Genomic DNA, 18857 nt, shown 5'->3' with positions numbered 1-18857 from the left:
AAAAGCCAACTTTTCATTTCGTTGATCATCTGTAGTTTTTTAAGTCTAATTTTATTTATTTCTGCTCTAATCTTCATTACCTCTTTCCTGCTACTAATTTTGGGTTTGGTTTGTTCTTGCCTTTCTAATTCTTTGAGGTATGTTCGTGGGTTGTTTATTTTTAAAGTCTTTCTACTTTTTTGATATCGGCATTTATTGCTATAAAATTCCTTGTTAGTATTGCTTCTGCTATATCCCATAGATTTTGGTATGCTGTAGTTCAACTTTCATTTGTTTCAAAAATGTTTAAATTTCCTTCTTGATATCTTCATTGACTGATAATTCAGGAGCATGTTGTTTAATTTACATATATTCGTGTAGTTTCCAAGGTTTCTCTTGTTATTGAGTTCTAGTTTTAGTTCACTGTGGTCAAAGACACTTGCTATAACTTCTACTTTTTTGAATTTGATCAGGTGTGTCTTGTGGCCTGATAGGATTATTCTGGGGAATGTTCTATATGCTGTTGAAAAGAATTTGCATTCTGCAACAGTTGGGTGAAATGTTCTGTAAATGTCAGGCCTATCAGGTCTAGCGTGTAGTTTAACTCTGCCGTTTCTTTGTTGATTTTCTGTCTGGATGATCTGTCAATTACAGAGAATGGTGTGTTAAAGTCTCTTACTATTATTGCATTGCAGCCCCTCCCTCCCCTCAGATCTATTAGTGTTTGCTCTATATATTTGGGAGCCCCAATGTTGGGTGCAGAGATACTTAAAATTGTTATATCCTTTTGCTGAATTGACCCCTTTATCATTATATAGTGACCTTCTTTGTCTTCTTTTACAGTCATTGATTTGTAGTGTATTTTATCTAAATATAGCTACTCTTGATATTTTTGATCTCCAGTTGTATGGAATGCCTTTTCCCATCCCTTCACTCTCAGGCTATGTGTGTCTTTAGAGGTGAAGTGGGTTTCTTGCAGGCTGCATAGAGTTGAGTCTTGTTTCTTTATCAAGCCACTCACTGCATTTTAATTGGAAAATTGAGACTATTTACATTCAGTATTATTATTGATAAGTAAAGACTTACTACTGCCATCTTGTTGCTTGTTTTCTGGTTCTGCAACTTTTCTCTTCCTTTCTTCTTTTCTTACCATCGTCCTTTGTGGAAAAGTGATTTTCTTCGATGGAATGTCTTAGTTCATTACTTTTTATTTTTAAAATCTGTTATGGATTTTTGCAATGTGGTTACAATGATGTTGACAAAAAACATATATCTTACAAGTTATTCCAAAGAGATGATTATTTATCTTACATCACAAAGAAAATAATAGAAACAAAGAAACAAGTGGAAAGAACTACACTTTAACTCCATTCCCCTACATTTTAACTTTTAGTTGTCTCAATTTACATATTTTCATATTATCTGTCTCTTAACAGGTTGCTACAGCTGTTATCATTTTTGATAGATTTGTCTTTGGGCTTCATGCTATAATTATGAGTGGATTATGTACCAAAATTACAGTATTAGAGCATTCTGGGCTTGTTAATGTATTTAATTTTATCCAGGGGTTTCATACCTTCAAATGTTTTCTTTTTGCACATTAGTGTTTTTTTTTCCTTCCAACAGAAGAACTCCCTTTAGCATTTCTTGTAAGACAGATCTGACAGTGGTAAATTCCTTCAGCTTCTGCCTGTCTGGGAAACACTTTGTCTTCTTCACAGTCAAAGAATAGATGCAATATCTTGGATGGCAGGTTTTTTTTGTTTTTGTTTTAGTTTTTTTTCTTTAGCAGTTTGAAAATGTCATTTTACTCCCTCTTGGCCTATATGGTTTTTAGTAAGAAGTCCATATCCAGATGAATTAGAGCTCCTTTACACGTTATTTGCTTCTTTTCTTTTACTGATTTTAGAGTTCTATCTTTGTCTTTGACTTTTGAAAGTTTATTATCTGCCTTGGGGTAGAGTCTTATTTGGGTTGATTTTGTTTGATGTTCTCTGATCTTCCCATATCTGGATATTTACATCTTTCTCAATTTTTGGGAAATTTTCTGTTATTATTTCTTTGAATAAGCTTTCTACTTCTTGCTCTTGCTCAACTCCCTCTTGAACACTGATAAGTCTTAGATTTTGTCTTTTGAAGTAATTTTTTCTATATCTTGTATACAGTCTTCATTTCTTTTCATTCCTTTTTTTTTCTGATTGTGTATTTTCAAATAACCTCTCTTTGAGCTCACTAATTCTTTCCTTTGTTTGACCCATTCTGCTGTTGAGAATTTTTAGTAACTTTTTCAGTTCAGCAAACGTATTTCTCAATTCCAAGATTTCTTTTTTAATTTTTAAATTATTTTCATCTCCTTGTTAAATTTCTCTGATATATTTCTGAATTGCTTTTCTGTGTTATCCTGGAGATCACTGAGTTTCCTAAAAACTACTATTTTGAATTATCGGCCAGAGAGCTCACATATTGCTGTCTCATTAGGGTCAGTTACTGGTTCCCTGCTTTGTCTATTTGGAGAGATCATGGTTTGCTGTTTGCTGTTGCTTCTTGTGGATGTACAACTATGTCTTTGCATTGAGGATTTGCTATTTATTCCAGTCTTCTCTGTCTGACTTGTTTTGGTTTTTATTGCATATATTTTCTTAGAGAGTCTTTATCGCTAGGTTGTTGTCTCCTTTTGGCTCTAGGTTGCGCCTTAAGCCCAGATTTGCTTTCGCTCTAGTAACCCATCAGTCACTGCCTGTCCTGAATGGGGGAGGTCCCAAAGGAGATATCCCAGATGTGTGGGAAGCCTGGCTAGGGGTTTGTCCAGGGGACCTGCTGAATGTACCTCCTGCAGTGTAGTGGTATTGAATAGCCACTCTGATTTAGTGTCTCCTTTGGCTGAGCTACAGAGTAACTGTCCCACCTCCCTACTTTGTCTCTGCCTGTTCTCAGGGATATTTCTCCCTTCCAGCACTTGTGATACTTCCCATAGGTTAAGGCAGAGACAGATATTTTGTCAGGGAACCCAAGGTGGTGGGAAAGCTGGTTGTCTACCTTGATCGTGTTTTCTTCAGTGTAGAAACTGTGAGTTGGGGGGAAATTTTTCATGTGTTTGGTGTCAAGCAGAATGGGAGAGAAGGGTGTCATGGATGTGGAAATCTGATTCTATTACAGTCGGCTTGGGGGCTTTTTCATATTTTTTTTCACTTCTCTGAAGCCTGAGGAACCGTCTCATCCTCATATTTGAGTTCTGGAGTTCTGGGATATTGCTAATGCTAACCTTGGTGCTGTATATTTGTTTTTGATTTTCTGAGGGCTCAGGGGGGCATTCAGTCAGCTTGCTTCTATGCTGCCATTTTGGAACTGGAAGTCCAGTCCTATCTATGTTGCACTATTATGTTCTAAATGTTTGTGTTCCCTCAAAATTGCTATGTTGAAAACCTAACCCCCGATATAATGGTATGAGGAAGTGGGGTCCTTGGGAAGTAATTAAGTCATGAGAGTGGAGCCTTCATGAATGGGAATAGTGTCCTTATAAGAAGAGACACAAGAGAGCTTGCTTCCTGTCTCTCTCTTTTGCCACATAAGGATAGAATGAAAAGTTGGCAGACTGCAACCTGGAAGAGGGCTGTCATCAGAACTTGATCATGCTGGCACTTTCATCTTGGATTTCCAGCTTCTAGAACTGTGAAAAATAAATTTCTATTGTTTACAAGCCACCTAGTCTATAGTACTTTTTTATACTAAACTGAACAAAACATGCATGTATATGAATTTTATTTTTTACTGGATTAGTGGATTTGCAGGTCCTTTACTGCCATCCTTCTTTGGCTGCGTCCACATAATGCAGAAATGACTCATCTGTTTGACAAGTTATAGAGTCGGAGAAAGGGATCTGCCGGACTGACTTGAGATAGCATATGTAAAAATATCTAACACAGTTATTGGCCATTGGTAGTTGCTCAAAGAATTTAATCATGAACTCCAATTCTATGTTCAAATTTCACATTGAAGACTTTTAATTTCCTTTTAAATTAAAATGCATAAAATGGCTATGGTAGTTGCATTAGTTTCCTAGGACTGCTGTAAGAAATTAGCACAAACTGGATAGCTTAAAACAATAGAAATTTATTCGCTCACAGCTCTGAAATCTAGGCATCTGAAATCAAGGTGCTGGCAAGTTTGGTTCTTTAGAAACTCTGAAGGAGAATCTGCTCTATGCCCCCTCCTACCCTCTCTGCTGGTTTCTGGCAATCCTTGGTGTTCCTTAGCTTACAGATACATCACTCCAATCTCTGCCTCTGTCTTCACATGTCTCTTTTCTGTGTGTCTCTGTATTTCTTAAAATCTGCTTCTCCTTATCAGGACAATAGTCATTGGGCCCACCTTAATCCAGCAAGACCTTAACTTAGCTTGATTACATCTGAAAAAACCCTATTTCCAAATAAGGTCACATTCACAGGTATGGCAGGGGGGAGCTGGTGTAGGACTTGAACATATCTTTATAGGGGACACAATTTAAGCAAACTGCAATTGCATACTGATGAGGTTTGAGTTTGAGTGACTCTGGAAATTCCTTACCTCCCTTGATTGCTGCATTCCCACTGCATCTGGCTGCTATGAATCTTTAAAATCCTATTTAAATATATTTGTGTCCACTGAGGTTACATGATTGAATTCAAAATCTTTTCTAAAGGTTATCCTCTCCTTAAAAATCAAACTATCACCTTGATTGCATGTGTGGAGAGACCTAAGTGGAGATACTGGTGAGAAGAGGATCCACAAGGATACTCTTTGAGGCTGCTCACATGTTGACAAGGAGAATGAAGTAATTCACAACTTAATTCAACTCATTTTTCTTAAGTTTTAACAACTTACCAGAGTACATCGTCAGGGGATGTCAAATCAAAAGCACAACTCTCGACACCGTCTTTAAATTTGATGACCTTCGAGTAGATCCAGACAGGCAATGCCAGGATAAAGGAAGCTGCCCAAAGGCCCAAATTGATCCGGATGGTCTTGTACCTTGTTCTCCAACTTGTCAGTCGAAATGGTTGGACGAGGGCAAAGTACCTGCAAAAGCAGTCAGGAAGAGTTTTGGAACAATCAATAAAAACACTGAGCTCCAAGGATGAAAGGTTCATGACGAGCGTAAATTATTAGCATTATTGTCCTCTCTGAAGCACACCTCTATCAGGGTAAAAGAAAGTTATATTTTTTAAGAGCTGCCTGGTATCTGTAGAGAAAACAATTCTTGGCCCTGCAAGTCTGAATAAACCACTCACTGAAATAGTTGTTCCTTCTATGAACACACTGATAATGGCAAAATTCTGCAGTGCACTCTTTACAAAGGCGCTTTTCCTGTAAATGAGACTCTGGAAAACTTTGTCTCTGAATACGGAATTCCTCCAGGAGGAAATGACCCTTTTCCCAGCAAGATTTACTGACACAGAGGCAGGAAGGAGGAAAATGTGGGGCTAAGAGAATCTCTCAGCAGAAAGGGATTCAGGAACATAGAACAAACATTTTGCCCCGATGGCTTTATACTAAAGTCACCACGCTCATGGAGTTTCAGCTCACAGAAGTCACAGTGAGGATGAACAAGTGTGACTAGTATAGACAATGCAAATTCCTTAAGGAACTTAGGCTAGGAGCCAGAGGGAAGAAATGGGCTAATTTCATGGGGAAGCATTTTTCTTTATTTTTTTTTCTTTTCATTTTAGTATCAGCAGAAATTAAACAAATGTAAAAATGGTTTTTATGGTCACTTAAATTTCTCCAAGTTTTTGTAAAGCTACTTAATGAAGACTCACAAAAATAAAAAAATTTCCTCTTCTTTTGCCCTTTCAATTTTGCACCAGAAGCAGGACATTTGTATTCAGTTAAGGGGCCTTTGGTTGCAGAGAGTGGTCTGGCCAGGGTTCCTCGGCTACCCATCCTCTGCACACTGCACATGCATTCCCTGTGGCTAAGGAGAGAAGGGCCTCTTTTCTCCCTGCTGGGGAAGTGGATACCGTAGTGACTGCATAGCAGCCCAGCCATCAGTTTTACTGGAATTATAGGATGATGAAGTCATGGGATCAAGCAATTAAGGAATCTTCTCTGATAGCATCCCTCCCCAACTGAAAATCTTTCAATGGTTTTCTATAAATTCTCAGAATTCCTCCCATGTTCCACAGGTCTTTTTTTCCCACCTGGTTCTGCCTGCTGCTCAAGCTGGAGCCTGTGCCAGTCTCTCCCTTGACTTCCTCAAGCTCTTCCCCTTTCAAGGTCAGGTATATGCTGTGCTACCTGCCTGGCAGGATCTGCTTCTGCTTCTTCCTGCTCTTCCTTCAAGACCCTATTTAACCGTCTCCCTCTTAGGGAAGACTTGTTTGACCACCCATTCTATACAAGGGACCACGACTGTAAAAGAATATTATAGGGAGACTCTATTTTTCCTTCCTAGTGTGTTATCACTATGTGGAAATAAACATTTACTTGTGGGACTCTTCACTTAATGTCTGTCTATGTCACTAGAATGAAAGCCCCACGAGGGCAGGAGCCTTGACTATTAGTTTAAGGCCACTGTATCCCCTGTGTCCAACAATCTCTGGCATATGGTTCATGCTCAATAAATATTTTTTGAATAAATGAATGAATAAATTGCAAATTTTGGCTCCTACTTACTGACTCCTGATGTTTTAGAGAATTTATTTATAAAAGTAGCCACTAATGAAAGTCTAGGTAGCTTTCATTTGAAAGCAAACATTTTTGACATTTTGGGTGTTTATATATTGTTTTTGTATGGCTATGGAGGTAGGAGCCGACTACTAGATATTCTACACACTTGCAGTTATCACTAATTAGGGAAAGCAAAATGAGTTATTGGAAACACTTGAAATGTATGATCCATTAAATTGGCAATTAAAATGATTTAAATATGTAAACACTAAGGCATACTGATGGCACCGACATTTAGTTATGACCTTACAAAGCAAGCCTCATTTCTCTCTTACAAAATTGCAGATTTTGTTAAACTTTAATGATTTTAGTAGAGTTAGAATTACAAGAACTGTAAGGAAGGTAATGGTTCAGTTTTATAGCCTCTTCATTTGTTTCTTACCACCTGATTTTCCAGAGCGAGGGGAAGGAAAGGGCAGATGTCTTAAATGTGAAATGAAATTTTAGCATACTATGTCAATTGGATTAAAACCAAACAAAACAAAAGACTACGAGTAAGATACACACGCATGCATGTGTGTACATGTATACATACAGAGAAAAATCTGTCAATATTAAAAAATATACACAGTTTGTCTGTTCCAAGGCAGAAAATGCCCATTCACTTCATTTACAGTAAAAGATTTACAGGAGTATACCCCTCTTTTTTTTTTTTCTCAAAAAAAAGGCAATATTCTCCTGCATCCAAGGCACAGTGTATAAAGAAGCTCGTATTATCCCCAAGAATGGGATTACTAGTGGTATGGTCTATACCTTAGGTTGCTTTTCCATAGTGAGCCTGGCCTGTTCAAGGCCCTCTTCCTGGTATTGGAACCCTGACATGTTTATGGGGCTTTTCTCATGACACAGTCACAGTGGCTGGCATCAGCTGAGCTAACTAGACCTATGCAGTATATTGATTTAAAAATATGCGAATTATAAGTTGAGAAGGAAACTTTATATTTTGAAAATTCTCTTGCAAAAAAATAAAAGTATATTTAAAATTTTACCATTATTATTCATTTTTGTCAGAGTGGATGATTTATATGAACCTTGTCATTCTTTTTTTGTCCATCTAAAGAATGGTTCATCACTTCCCCACCCAAGAGTCCCATTTGGAAGGGTGAAAGAGGCAGGGTTCAGGAAGATTTCTGGATGGACCCGGGGAAATTTAACATACCCTTCAAGACATTCATTCATTCATTCATCAATATTTTTTTAGCACCTGAGTGCCAGGCAGTGTTACACACACATTTATGATATATTGATGGACAAAGACCTGCCTTTGGGGAATTTACATTTGAGGTGCAAGGGAACTAGACAATAAATCACACACACACACACACGCACACACACACACACACACACGTGATTTATGTAATATATTTGAATCAAAGGAAAAAGACAGTAGATCAGAGAAAGGAGGATTAAATGTGTTGGGCTGGGGTTGGGTTGGGAAGAAGGCAGATGGAGATTTTAAGTGGGTTTTTCTGAAAGACAGAGTAACACTGTTGGAAGTACTATGGTTGTCTTTAGGCCCTGTTTCTGTTTGAGGTGAGCTGTTAGGACCTGGGGTGGACATTCTGGCATCTGGATAATGCAGGGCACATCCTAGCTTGCATGCTTCCTAGACAGGCCAGAGATTGAAGCAGTTACAACTACCTGCCATCTCTAGAGTCAGATGATTTGGGTCTGAACTGGATTCTACCACTTATCGGCTCAATAAGTACTCACTATCACCATCATCTCCTCAAATAACATTAGCTTACATGGATGGTGAAAGGGGCTATGGCACATTCCAGGACATAGTGGTATACATTTCTAATAATATAAAATGACAGCATTTGTATTAACCAATCACAATAATGTTTGTGAAAGATGATCTTCTTGGCACTGGGAAATTGCTTCATGGTCATATAAGAACCTCTATTTACTCCACTGATTCCTTAGAGCTATGAGGCAATAACAAGTGTATGAGACAGTGGACATATCAGAAATAGCCTTGGACAGAGACTAAGGAAACTACTTTAATTCTTGGCTCTGCTGCTAATTCTCTATGTGCTTCTAGCAGATCTCCTCACCTCTTTGGGCCTCAGCTTCCTTACTGTGAAATTCATGGGGGGAGTTCATTCTGGTTTCTAATATTTCACGGTTTTGTGATTTTTTTTCATGCAGTGAATTGCAAATAAAACTGAGTTGAAAAGAATGATTAGAAAAAAGGAGATTTTTGTGTTTTATGTTTTCCATTAAAAATAGACCTCTGTGAAAGTTGAACAAAATATTCTTAAGTAATCAATCCTACAATGAAACAAGCAAAGGAAGAAAAGCTTTGCTGTTATAAACCAAAACTGATGTTGGAATTGGAATGAGCTTGGGGAAGCGCAGGCACCTCTGAATCATATTAAGATATTTCAAAGTCCTTCACTTACCTGTCCACACTCATTACAGTCATGATGGCACTACAGGCAAATTGGTTACAAGTATCCAGGGATGTGATGATGGTGCAGAGAGGCCCCCCAAATACCCACTCTCCCCCTCGGGCCCACTGGTGAATAAGAAAAGGCATTCCAATGATGTGGACCAAATCAGCCACAGCCAGGTTGCAGATATAGATGTCAGGGACTGTTTTTTTTCTGGACCTGAAAGAGATAGAGGAAACTGAGGTTTGACATTGAATGTATACAGACTATTCAATATATGCTACCTGATACAATTTTTAATTGCCATAATGCATTTTAAAATGTTAAAGGAAACCTACACAAATGCATAGAGGAATTGCCTAGTCTTGTGTATATTTAAGCATTTTGAACTATTTATTTGATAACTTACTGTGGTGGTTTAAAAATATGTCCACAAAATCTTTGATATTCCTTTCAATAGGTGTAGCCTAATTCCCTCTCTCTCTTTTTTTTTCAATTCCCTCTCTTTGAGTGTTGACCTTATTAACTTGCTTCTAACAATGAGAATATGGCAGAAGTCACAGTGTATGCCTTTGAAATTGGGTCACAAAGTTATTGTAGGGTTTTCTCTTTGCTCTCTATTGGATTGCTCTCCCTGGTGGAAGCCTGTTGCCATCTTGTGAGGATACTCAAGCAACACTATGGAGAGGTCCACGTTGAGAGGAGCTGAAGCTCCAGTCAACAACCAGTCAGTACCAGCTTTCGAGGTATGGGAATGAGCTACCTTGGAAGTAGATCCTCCAGCTGCAGCCAAGCCTTCAGATGACTGTAACCCTGGAAGACAGCTTGATGGCAACTTTATGACAGTTCATGAGCCAGAACCAACCAGCTAAGCTGCTGCTGAATCCATGACCACTGGACACACATGAGACAGTAAACGTTTATTGTTTCAATCCGGTATGTTTGGGGTAATTTTTTAATGCAGCAACAAGTTATACCAACTTTAAATACACTCAGACAAAAGATTTAGTCTTTACTCATTCCTAGTATTTAAAACAGCTGAAGACTGAAAATAAATGATTTCTGTTGTCTAATGCTTTTTTTTTTCCTGTTGTAGCTTAGGCCATTGTTAAGATTTCAACAATGACTTAGAAATATTCCAGAAAAATCTAACAAATAGCAAAGACTATTAATAAAGACCCTGAGATCCAGACAGAGAGAGTCATCTGAAAAGAGGGAGCTGGTAGATGGCACTGAGAATGATGTCATGTCTCCTGTGGGGAGCTGGGGGTGGGAGAAGTGAATTCAGTGCTATCTAGAAGTGGCCTTCTCATCAGCAGGTGAAATACATTTCTGAGAGCAGAAATTTAAAATTCAGTTGGTTCCTCTTTCAAGGAGCTGGCACATTCAATAATAAACAGGTATCATCTTTATCTGGGAGATGCTATTTATTAATTCAACAAACATTTTGTTGAGCACCAATTACATGGCAGGCATAATACTGTGCTCTAAGGCTGTAAAGCTAAACCATGTATAAACCCTGTCATCAAGGAGCTTATAGTCTAGACTTGCATAAATAAATGATCACATTACAATTTGATGAGAGAAAACTAGAGACAAGTACAAGGTCAAGAAGCACAAAGAAGGGGCCCTCTCCTTTTTCTTGGGCACAGTCAAGACAGGTTTCTTGGCAGATGTGGACAAGTAAGAATTTAAAGAGCATATAAGAACCAGTCCTAAGATTATGCCACAATTGCTAGTTTTCTCCTATTTCTTTTTTTTTTTAATTTATTTTTTATTATTATTATACTTTAAGTTCTAGGGTGCATGTGCATATCGTGCAGGTGTGTTACATATGTATACTTGTGTCATGTTGCTGTGCTGCACCCATCAACTCGTCAGCACCCATCAACTCGTCATTTACATCAGGTATAACTCCCAGTGCAATCCCTCCCCCCTCCCCCCTCCCCATGATAGGCCACGGTGTGTGATGTTCCCCTTCCCGAGTCCAAGTGATCTCATTGTTCAGTTCCCACCTATGAGTGAGAACATGTGGTGTTTGGTTTTCTGTTCTTGTGATAGTTTGCTAAGAATGATGGTTTCCAGCTGCATCCATGTCCCTACAAAGGACACAAACTCATCCTTTTTTATGGCTGCATAGTATTCCATGGTGTATATGCTCCTATTTCAGGGCTAATGCTCTGCTGTTTGGAAGCTCGTGTGTGTCTTTATTATTCATTGGCTACAACTTCTATAACCTGTGAGCTTCATTTCTCAGCTGTCAGATTCTCATGTGAAACATCAGATTGGGTGAGGCCGTCTCTTCTCCAGGCCTTGGCAGCACCCACTATGTGGGGCAGTTACTGCCATGGAGTCCTCATTCAGCAACCATACTGTATGCATTGTTGCTGCCACTAAAAAAACAGGTTGGTTCCTTGCTCTCAGGAACTTAGTGCCTCACACTAGAATGACCAAGAGGGAGAGATGACATGAAGAAAAGATCATGTCAAACAAAAGACCAGCCAGCTGACTGTCCTTGGTCTCTCATCCCCTGTCCTCTCCAGGCCATTAGAGTGGGAAATGGAGAGGGGACAGAGAAGAGGGACAGATATTAGCAGTCAGATAGAAAGAGCTCCAAACTAAAAAAAAAAAAAACAGACAAAAAAAAATCGTAAATCTTGGTCTATAAATAGACATTATTTGCATGTGAATTGGGATATAAACCATAAGCAGTTGCTTAGGTCTCAATTGCAGCAATTAGATCCATGGTCCTTGTTTTTCTCTAGAGGGGTACCCATCATTTACTGATAATGAATTATGGTAATTATATTGTGGAGACAGTGCAGGCCATTAACTGCCAATTAAAAAGAATTAAATAAAAGTGTGTCTCGATATTCTGTACAGTACAAAGAGAATTCTGAAGCAATTGATAAATTTATCTGGACATAAGTTACTAGGGCAATATAAATAACACATTATATTTATTATTGTCTTCTTTACTGAAAGCAACAGCATCGAAATTAAAAACAAATAGAAATTGTAAAATTTCTAACTATATAAATTATATCCCATTTTAGGTCTAATTTATCTTCAGATTTCCTGATGTCAGACTTCATGAGATTTATGTTTCTTATGATGCAAACATTTAAAATAAAATACAAAGACTTGTGATAATTTTGGCTAACATGTGTTCCATATGGTTAAAGTGGTCATATCTAATGCTCATTAATTTGAGGAATGACAAAATAAATTACGGTATTCTACACTACCACACTCAATAGGATATAGCTGTTATAAGTCATAGTTTGAAAGAATATTTAATCACATTGGAAAAAAAAGAAAGAATACTCGTGTAGAGCATGACTCTAAATTTATTTAAACATTTGTTAAAAAATTTGCAGGAAAAATATGTCAAGTGATCACAGTGATCATCTATTTGGTAGTAGTATGACTGATTTTTTTACTTTACTGTTTGCATTTTCTGACAATTTTTCAAAATTTCTATTAAAACCATGCTTACCTTTTGCAATCAGAAATAACAACATATGATATGGATTCAGTAAAACTAACAAAACACAACACTACGCATGTAGGCTGCTGTGCTTGTCATTCGCTAGCCTGTCCTCAGGCCCCTTTGCCAACTGGCTTCTGATTAGGTTTGGCCAATCAGAAGCACTGGTGGGAACTGGAGAGTAAGGGGGAGAAGAGAAGCCAGAATGTAGCCCTCACTCCATGATCCAAGATACCAGTGGGGCTCCAGCTCCCACCAGGCAGCCCAGACTGCGGAGGGCTGTAAAACCTCTTTCTCCCTTTCTCCCTCCAGCTTGGGGCAGGGAGAGGAAGGTGGTGTTGGGGTGAGGGATGGGGTAGGGTGTAGAACTGGCTTCCTGCTCTTGTTAATCTCTGGGTTGCCTCACCATCCTGTCTGGCATTTAACTCTAGTTGAATTAAATTGCTATCATGAGCCAATGCCAATGGATTAGTAGTCATTTCCTGAAGCACTTTGCTGAGAAGAATTCTGAGTCCTCACATAGGACAGACCTATACAAAACAGATGCTACACAGGACAGACCTGTGTGATTAGAGATGACTGCTAAGGGTGAGAGAGTTTACAGTAGAGTCACATATTTGCCAACCCTTCCCTACATAGATAGAGTGATATAGTGGAAAGATAACTTAATTGGGAATTTTATTTTCATTTCTATGCCCTCACTCATTGTGTCGTTAGGCAAGCCACTCAACTTCTTTAGATTCCCAAGCCGGCTTAGCATATTGGCCAACTGGACCATAGATCTGAACAAATGTGGTTGCAAGGTACTCTGGCATCTAAAACATATCTGTGCAGCCAAGGGTATGGGTCAATTCCAACAAAAGTCTGTGTATGGCTGACATTTGGAATGGTAGAGGGCTGGGTCAGAGGGAGCTGTTAGTTATTATTTAATCTGGGTTGGGAAAAAAGAGACCTGTGTTCTAAAACGTTTCCCATCCCTGTCAGCAACTGGAATTCTGCCATTAGACAGTATTCCTCTAGGTTAATACATTTATTAACCTCTGTTTGTAACCTCTGTTTCATGATTTCATGACTTAGTATTAATTAGTTGACCTGACAGGGAGATGAAGGCAGGAAGTGACAAAATGGGAACTCTTTATTTTTGGAGGATAGGGCACCTTTTATAGAGACTCTGCCCACTTGAAGGGAATCTATCAGTAAACAGAAGGAAGATGTGTTCAGAAGGTGGATGTGGGGGTCTGATTAAAAAAAAGTCAGTGCCTTTATTGAAGGACAGGTGATTCCCAGGGCCTGCTGTGCCTGTGGAGAATAGTTGAGTAATGGGGTTGAGTTCATTAATCGGTCTCCTGGGAACGCAAGAGGAAAATATTATAATTGGCTCAATTTTCTGCCTACCTTTTCTAAACTGGCTTCTTTTGACCTGCTACAAATTTAATGTACAACAGACTAGTGATGATCTGGCCTCATTATTTTAAAGTCACCCTCCTAATACACAAGTTGCTTCTTGCTTTTACAAAAGGCACATAGAACATCTTATTATTGAAGCTCCACCTTCCTTAAACATATTTATTTTATATATGTTTCTAGTCTTCATTTGGCAAAGTCAGAAATTGGTTCATTGCTTGCTTATGACTCTTAGTTCTATTGATGAACACTGGTTTTGATACAATTACTACCATAAAAGGAAAAGTCATTAAATCTTGTTTAAATGTTATTTATTTCTCCTTATTGTTACTGTAGTCTTAATATTTTATTTAATTCACCTGTCTGTTCAGAAAGTAACAAAAGATCATGGCAAAGCAGGATGAAAACATTAATACAAATTGCCTTAAAATATTTAGAGAGCAATTTGCAAAATGTTGATACATTCCTAGCTAACTAACTAAATAAATAAATGTAAGTTGCTTTTAAATGACTTTTGAAAGATTAATAAATTTTTGGCGAGCAATTTGCAAGGAAAAGTGTTAAAATCTTAGCAAAAAAATTAAAACTCTTGTTTTAATTAACAGTTGTTCCCTATACTTTTTGAAAGATTAAAATATTTATTTTAAAAGCTCCATTAGCATTTCTTTATCTAATGTATATTCTCACGTTATGTATAAAATGATAATATGAAGAAATGCTAGATTTTTCACAATAATGCAAACAAATTGGTCCATATAATGGCTCAAGTGTTTTTTTCCCCAGTTAAATGATGGTTGACTTCATGTTGAAAATCTGTTTCCATAAATCATAGCTCAGAATTTACTTTTAGAAGAGTTCACATTGCACATGTCTTCCTTTTTTTCAACTTTGTCTCTGTATAAGTAGACGGGATTAGCCTGTTATCTATTGGTGTAAATTGAGGGGTCCAAGAAATTTCTCTGGCTCCAAACATCTCTTCGACAGCTTGTCACAAGGCCTGGAATCCCACACTGCAAAGGTTTTGCATATAAAAGCCACCTGTGAAAATGCAAACATTTCAGAAGGGCTAAGACCTAATAAGGACTTGGTTTTTAAATGGTGGTACCAAGGCTTTTGGGTGTAGGACACACTATATGTATCTGTAGAAGAGCAGGGCAGAAATACTGGAGGCCATGAGGGAGAAATGGAAGGAGAACTGGGCAGGTCCAACAGGCCAACAGGAGGGAGCTAGAAATATTCTCAAGTATCTGGCTATTAACTCTCTACTCAGCACTATTGCCTCTTTGAGGCTCCCTAAGAATATTTGATTACTTCCATTTTCTTTCCTGGAACTCATCTGAGCCATCTTTTTTCCCCTGCAATTGATTGTTTTTATTGTCTTTCTTGTATTATTTTTCAAATTATTCCATGAATTTAAATCTCATCTTCTCCACTAGAATATGAACTTTTTAAACAGATGCTGCTTTTTTTTTTTTTGTATTTTCATACACCCTAGGGCAATGCAGGGCATGCAATAGGTATTTACTAATATATATTGAATGGACATTCTTCTAGCACTTAAAGAAAAGTTTAAAATGCTTGATATTCACAAATGGCTTTACAGGACACAATAAGGAATGCCTGAATTTATTAAGAGTAGAATCCCTATGTGCTAAATAAATCTTCAGCTGTGACTGGTATAAAAAATACCATTGATCCTCTAGTTCTAACTGCAGAGAGAGCGAAAATGAAAGTTTGAGAGAGGGCTGGCTGATGAGACGCCACCCGGGGAAGTGACAAGTTATGAGTCTTCTCGGGGTGATGAGCACCATCTGCATGACCATCCTGAGGGCTCCTCTTGCTCTCAATTAAGGCTGTGAGGATTCTTTTATCTTTATGGCAAATCCAACAACTGTCTCTATAATTTTGATGACCTCTTTGTTTTCATTAGCTGTGGAGGAAATAGCCTAGAATTTGGAATAAGATCTGAGTTCAATTGCCAGGATTGCTACTTACTAGCTCTGTGATGCTGGACCAGTTATTTACTCATCTGAGCCTCTTTTCTTAAATATATAGTACTGTATATATAATAGTACTGCTACATATATAGTACTATATAATGTACTATATATAATGTACTATATATAGTGTGTATATATACTATATATATAAGTACTATATAATGCTATATAGTACTAGTGTAATAATAGTACTGCTGTGCTTTTTAGTGTAGTATGTTCCACAAAAGTTTTTTGCGGTTATGTGTTAATATGATGCTGAAAACACCTATTAGGTAGTACAGGTTGGGCATCCCTAACTTGGAAATCCAAAATCTGAAATGCTCTAAAATCTGAAAGTTAACATGACCCTTCAAGTGGAACATTCCACACCTGACCTCATGTGATGGGTTGCAGTCAAAATGCTGCTGCACAACACACAGCATTTCCAAGGGAAAAATGAGCCTCCCAGCCCCCTTCAGCTGCTGTTGTTTCGCAGCTGGTGCTGGTGTTCTGGTGATGTTACTGGGCTGCTTAGTTGCCCTGAACACATTATTTTTCACTGTATTAGTGGTATTAATGGCCATATTTTTTACTGCTAAGTACCGTTGTGTGAATAAGTTTAAGAAAGTGATTGTTCATTGGTTAGATGTAAATCTGGAGTCAGGAATGATGGTGATGCCAGACAACCACGGATGTCCACATGGGTGGCAGAGAGAGTGATGACTTTACTATCTGATGGTTTGGTTTACAACAATTTGTCTCATGCATAAAATTATTTAAATTATTACATAAAGTTACTTTCAGGCTTTGTGTATAAGGTGTAAATGAGACATAATGAATTTTGTGTTTAGACTTGGTCCCTTCTCCAGGATATCTCATTATGCATATACAAACAGTGCAAAATCCAGAAAAATCTGAAATCTGAACCACTTCTGGTCCCAAGCATTTTGGATAAGGGATACTAAACCTGCAGTCTAGAATACCTTTTATAACATATGAATATGCACAAACATTTTAAAAATGGCAATTTTAAGTATAATCAGAAACTAGGAAAAAAAGTTAACATCCTATAGTTATTAAAACTAGCAAAACTTACATGTGAAAATCAAGATAGCAAATATACCAAGTAGTTAAAGGGCTTGTGTGCACTAATTCTGAATCCATTTTATCAAGTCCCTAGAAAACAAATAATCAGTTCTTTTTCTCCAGGTAAAACTTTAGTCTCTACTTGAGAAGAGGGAATTACCTGAATTAGGTGAGATACGTGGTGCCCAGGCAGGAGGTACTGGGGGGCAAATGTCTCTCAGTTTGGTCTATATAGGCTGGTCTACACAAAAAGGGAACAGCCCACTACCTATGACTCCCTGCATCTTCTGGTGATCAGATAAAGTCTCTCTTTTGCCCAAGTGAGTAAAAGAATCTCTTTCACCTGCCTAAACAGGTCAGCTTTTTAGGATAATTCTTATTGCTGGAAAATAAAATGTTGCATTGCAGTTTCAAATCTTACCCAGACCCTACCCTTAGAGATTCTGAGTTAATGGGTCTGGGGTGAAACTGCATATCAGGAGTTTTTAAAACTCCCCAGGTGATTCTAATATGCAGCTAAGACTGAGAGTCATTGCCCTAAAAATTCACTGACCCAGCAGTAAGCATTGGCCTAGGTCTTAGCATGTTGAGATTTCCAACTGAGATGTTACCTAATGCATGATGAAAGTATCTGTAGAATCTTCATTAATTATCTTAATTATCTTAAGCAAATATTTAAGAAATTGCATTTCATTAAGCAAAATGCTACAGGGGAAAGGATTGATTTAGGGAGCTTTGACTGTAGTTTCCTAAAGTACAGAAGGAAAAAAAAAGGAGCACTTACCTTATTATAGTGAATACAATGAGGATGTTGCCAACCAGCCCTGTTGAACAGATAATCCCAATCATGGAAGGGAGGATGACTGTATCTACAACACTGGCAGTTTGATAAGCAAACTCTTTATTCCAGGATTTGTTTGAAAGTTCGGCAGAGGTGTTCCAACAAGATGAGTGAAATGGATTCATTGTTCATGGACTTCCAGGGATTAAAGCTGTGAAGTAATAGGAAGTGATTTATTTAGTGAACATTCTCTCAATATAACTTCCTTTGCCTAATTCAAATAATATTTTTTGGGACCTATTTTTTTTAAACCAAGATTCCATGGAACACAGGATTCCAGGTTGAGTATGATTTGTCCCTGTTCATAGTAATCTCACAGATTACCATAAGAGACAGGTAAACAGCAAGTTACAGAACAACATGAGAAGCACCATGATAATCTTTGTATCTTACCACATCTTACTGTACTATATGCTTTGAGCATAGGTGATATTTACCTAGTATATACTGGTCCTGGTTGTTTACAGATCGCTGGTATTCTTATTGGCCTGTAGGTCTGTTCATATTGGCTAGTATTCTTGTAACACTTATGTTGTTAAATATATCCTCTCTGTCTGCTATAAAATGCATGGGATCTACTGAACTCAGATTGTTTAGAAATGGAATGGATAAGACTTCCTGATGTGATTATTGGACTATCCTGAAGCATGAGGAAGAGTTAGCTGAGCAAAGTAGAGTTGTGGGAAGGGAAAAGTGTTGTAGCCAGCGGTGGCATCATGTGCAAAGAAGTATTCAAGGAGAAATGCTCACTGCCAAAAAATAAACAAGTAAATAAAGCCAAATAGAACTAGAAAATTATTTGCTTGATCATCTGTTTTGATAAAAGACATTTTAAAAATGCCATCTAAGTCTGGTGTTTGGTAATGATAAATTGGATTACTCAGATTAATCTTCCCACTGAAAATAAAATATGCTGGACAAAATATGTGTGTGTGTATTTATATTTATGTATGTCCATGTGTGTGTATACAGCA

General features: G+C 37.8%; 1 protein-coding gene across 1 annotated transcript in view; it reads right to left on the bottom strand.

Moving 5' to 3' along the window:
* Window positions 1–18017, bottom strand: part of MCHR2 (melanin concentrating hormone receptor 2) — a 28939-nt gene extending 10922 nt beyond the window's left edge. Inside the window, 3 exon segments of the mRNA NM_001032948.1 lie at window positions 4840–5034; window positions 9093–9302; window positions 17827–18017. Of these exon segments, the coding sequence (NP_001028120.1) occupies window positions 4840–5034; window positions 9093–9302; window positions 17827–18008 (587 nt within the window). The 5' untranslated portion in view covers window positions 18009–18017.
* Between the last annotated feature and the right edge of the window lie 840 nt (window positions 18018–18857).

The sequence above is a fragment of the Macaca mulatta genome, chromosome 4 (assembly GCF_049350105.2).
Source record: "Macaca mulatta isolate MMU2019108-1 chromosome 4, T2T-MMU8v2.0, whole genome shotgun sequence".
In the NCBI taxonomy this organism is placed as follows: Eukaryota; Metazoa; Chordata; class Mammalia; order Primates; family Cercopithecidae; genus Macaca; species Macaca mulatta.
The sequence above is the reverse complement of the archived record's forward strand: the minus strand, read 5'-3'. Positions and strand labels throughout refer to the sequence as shown.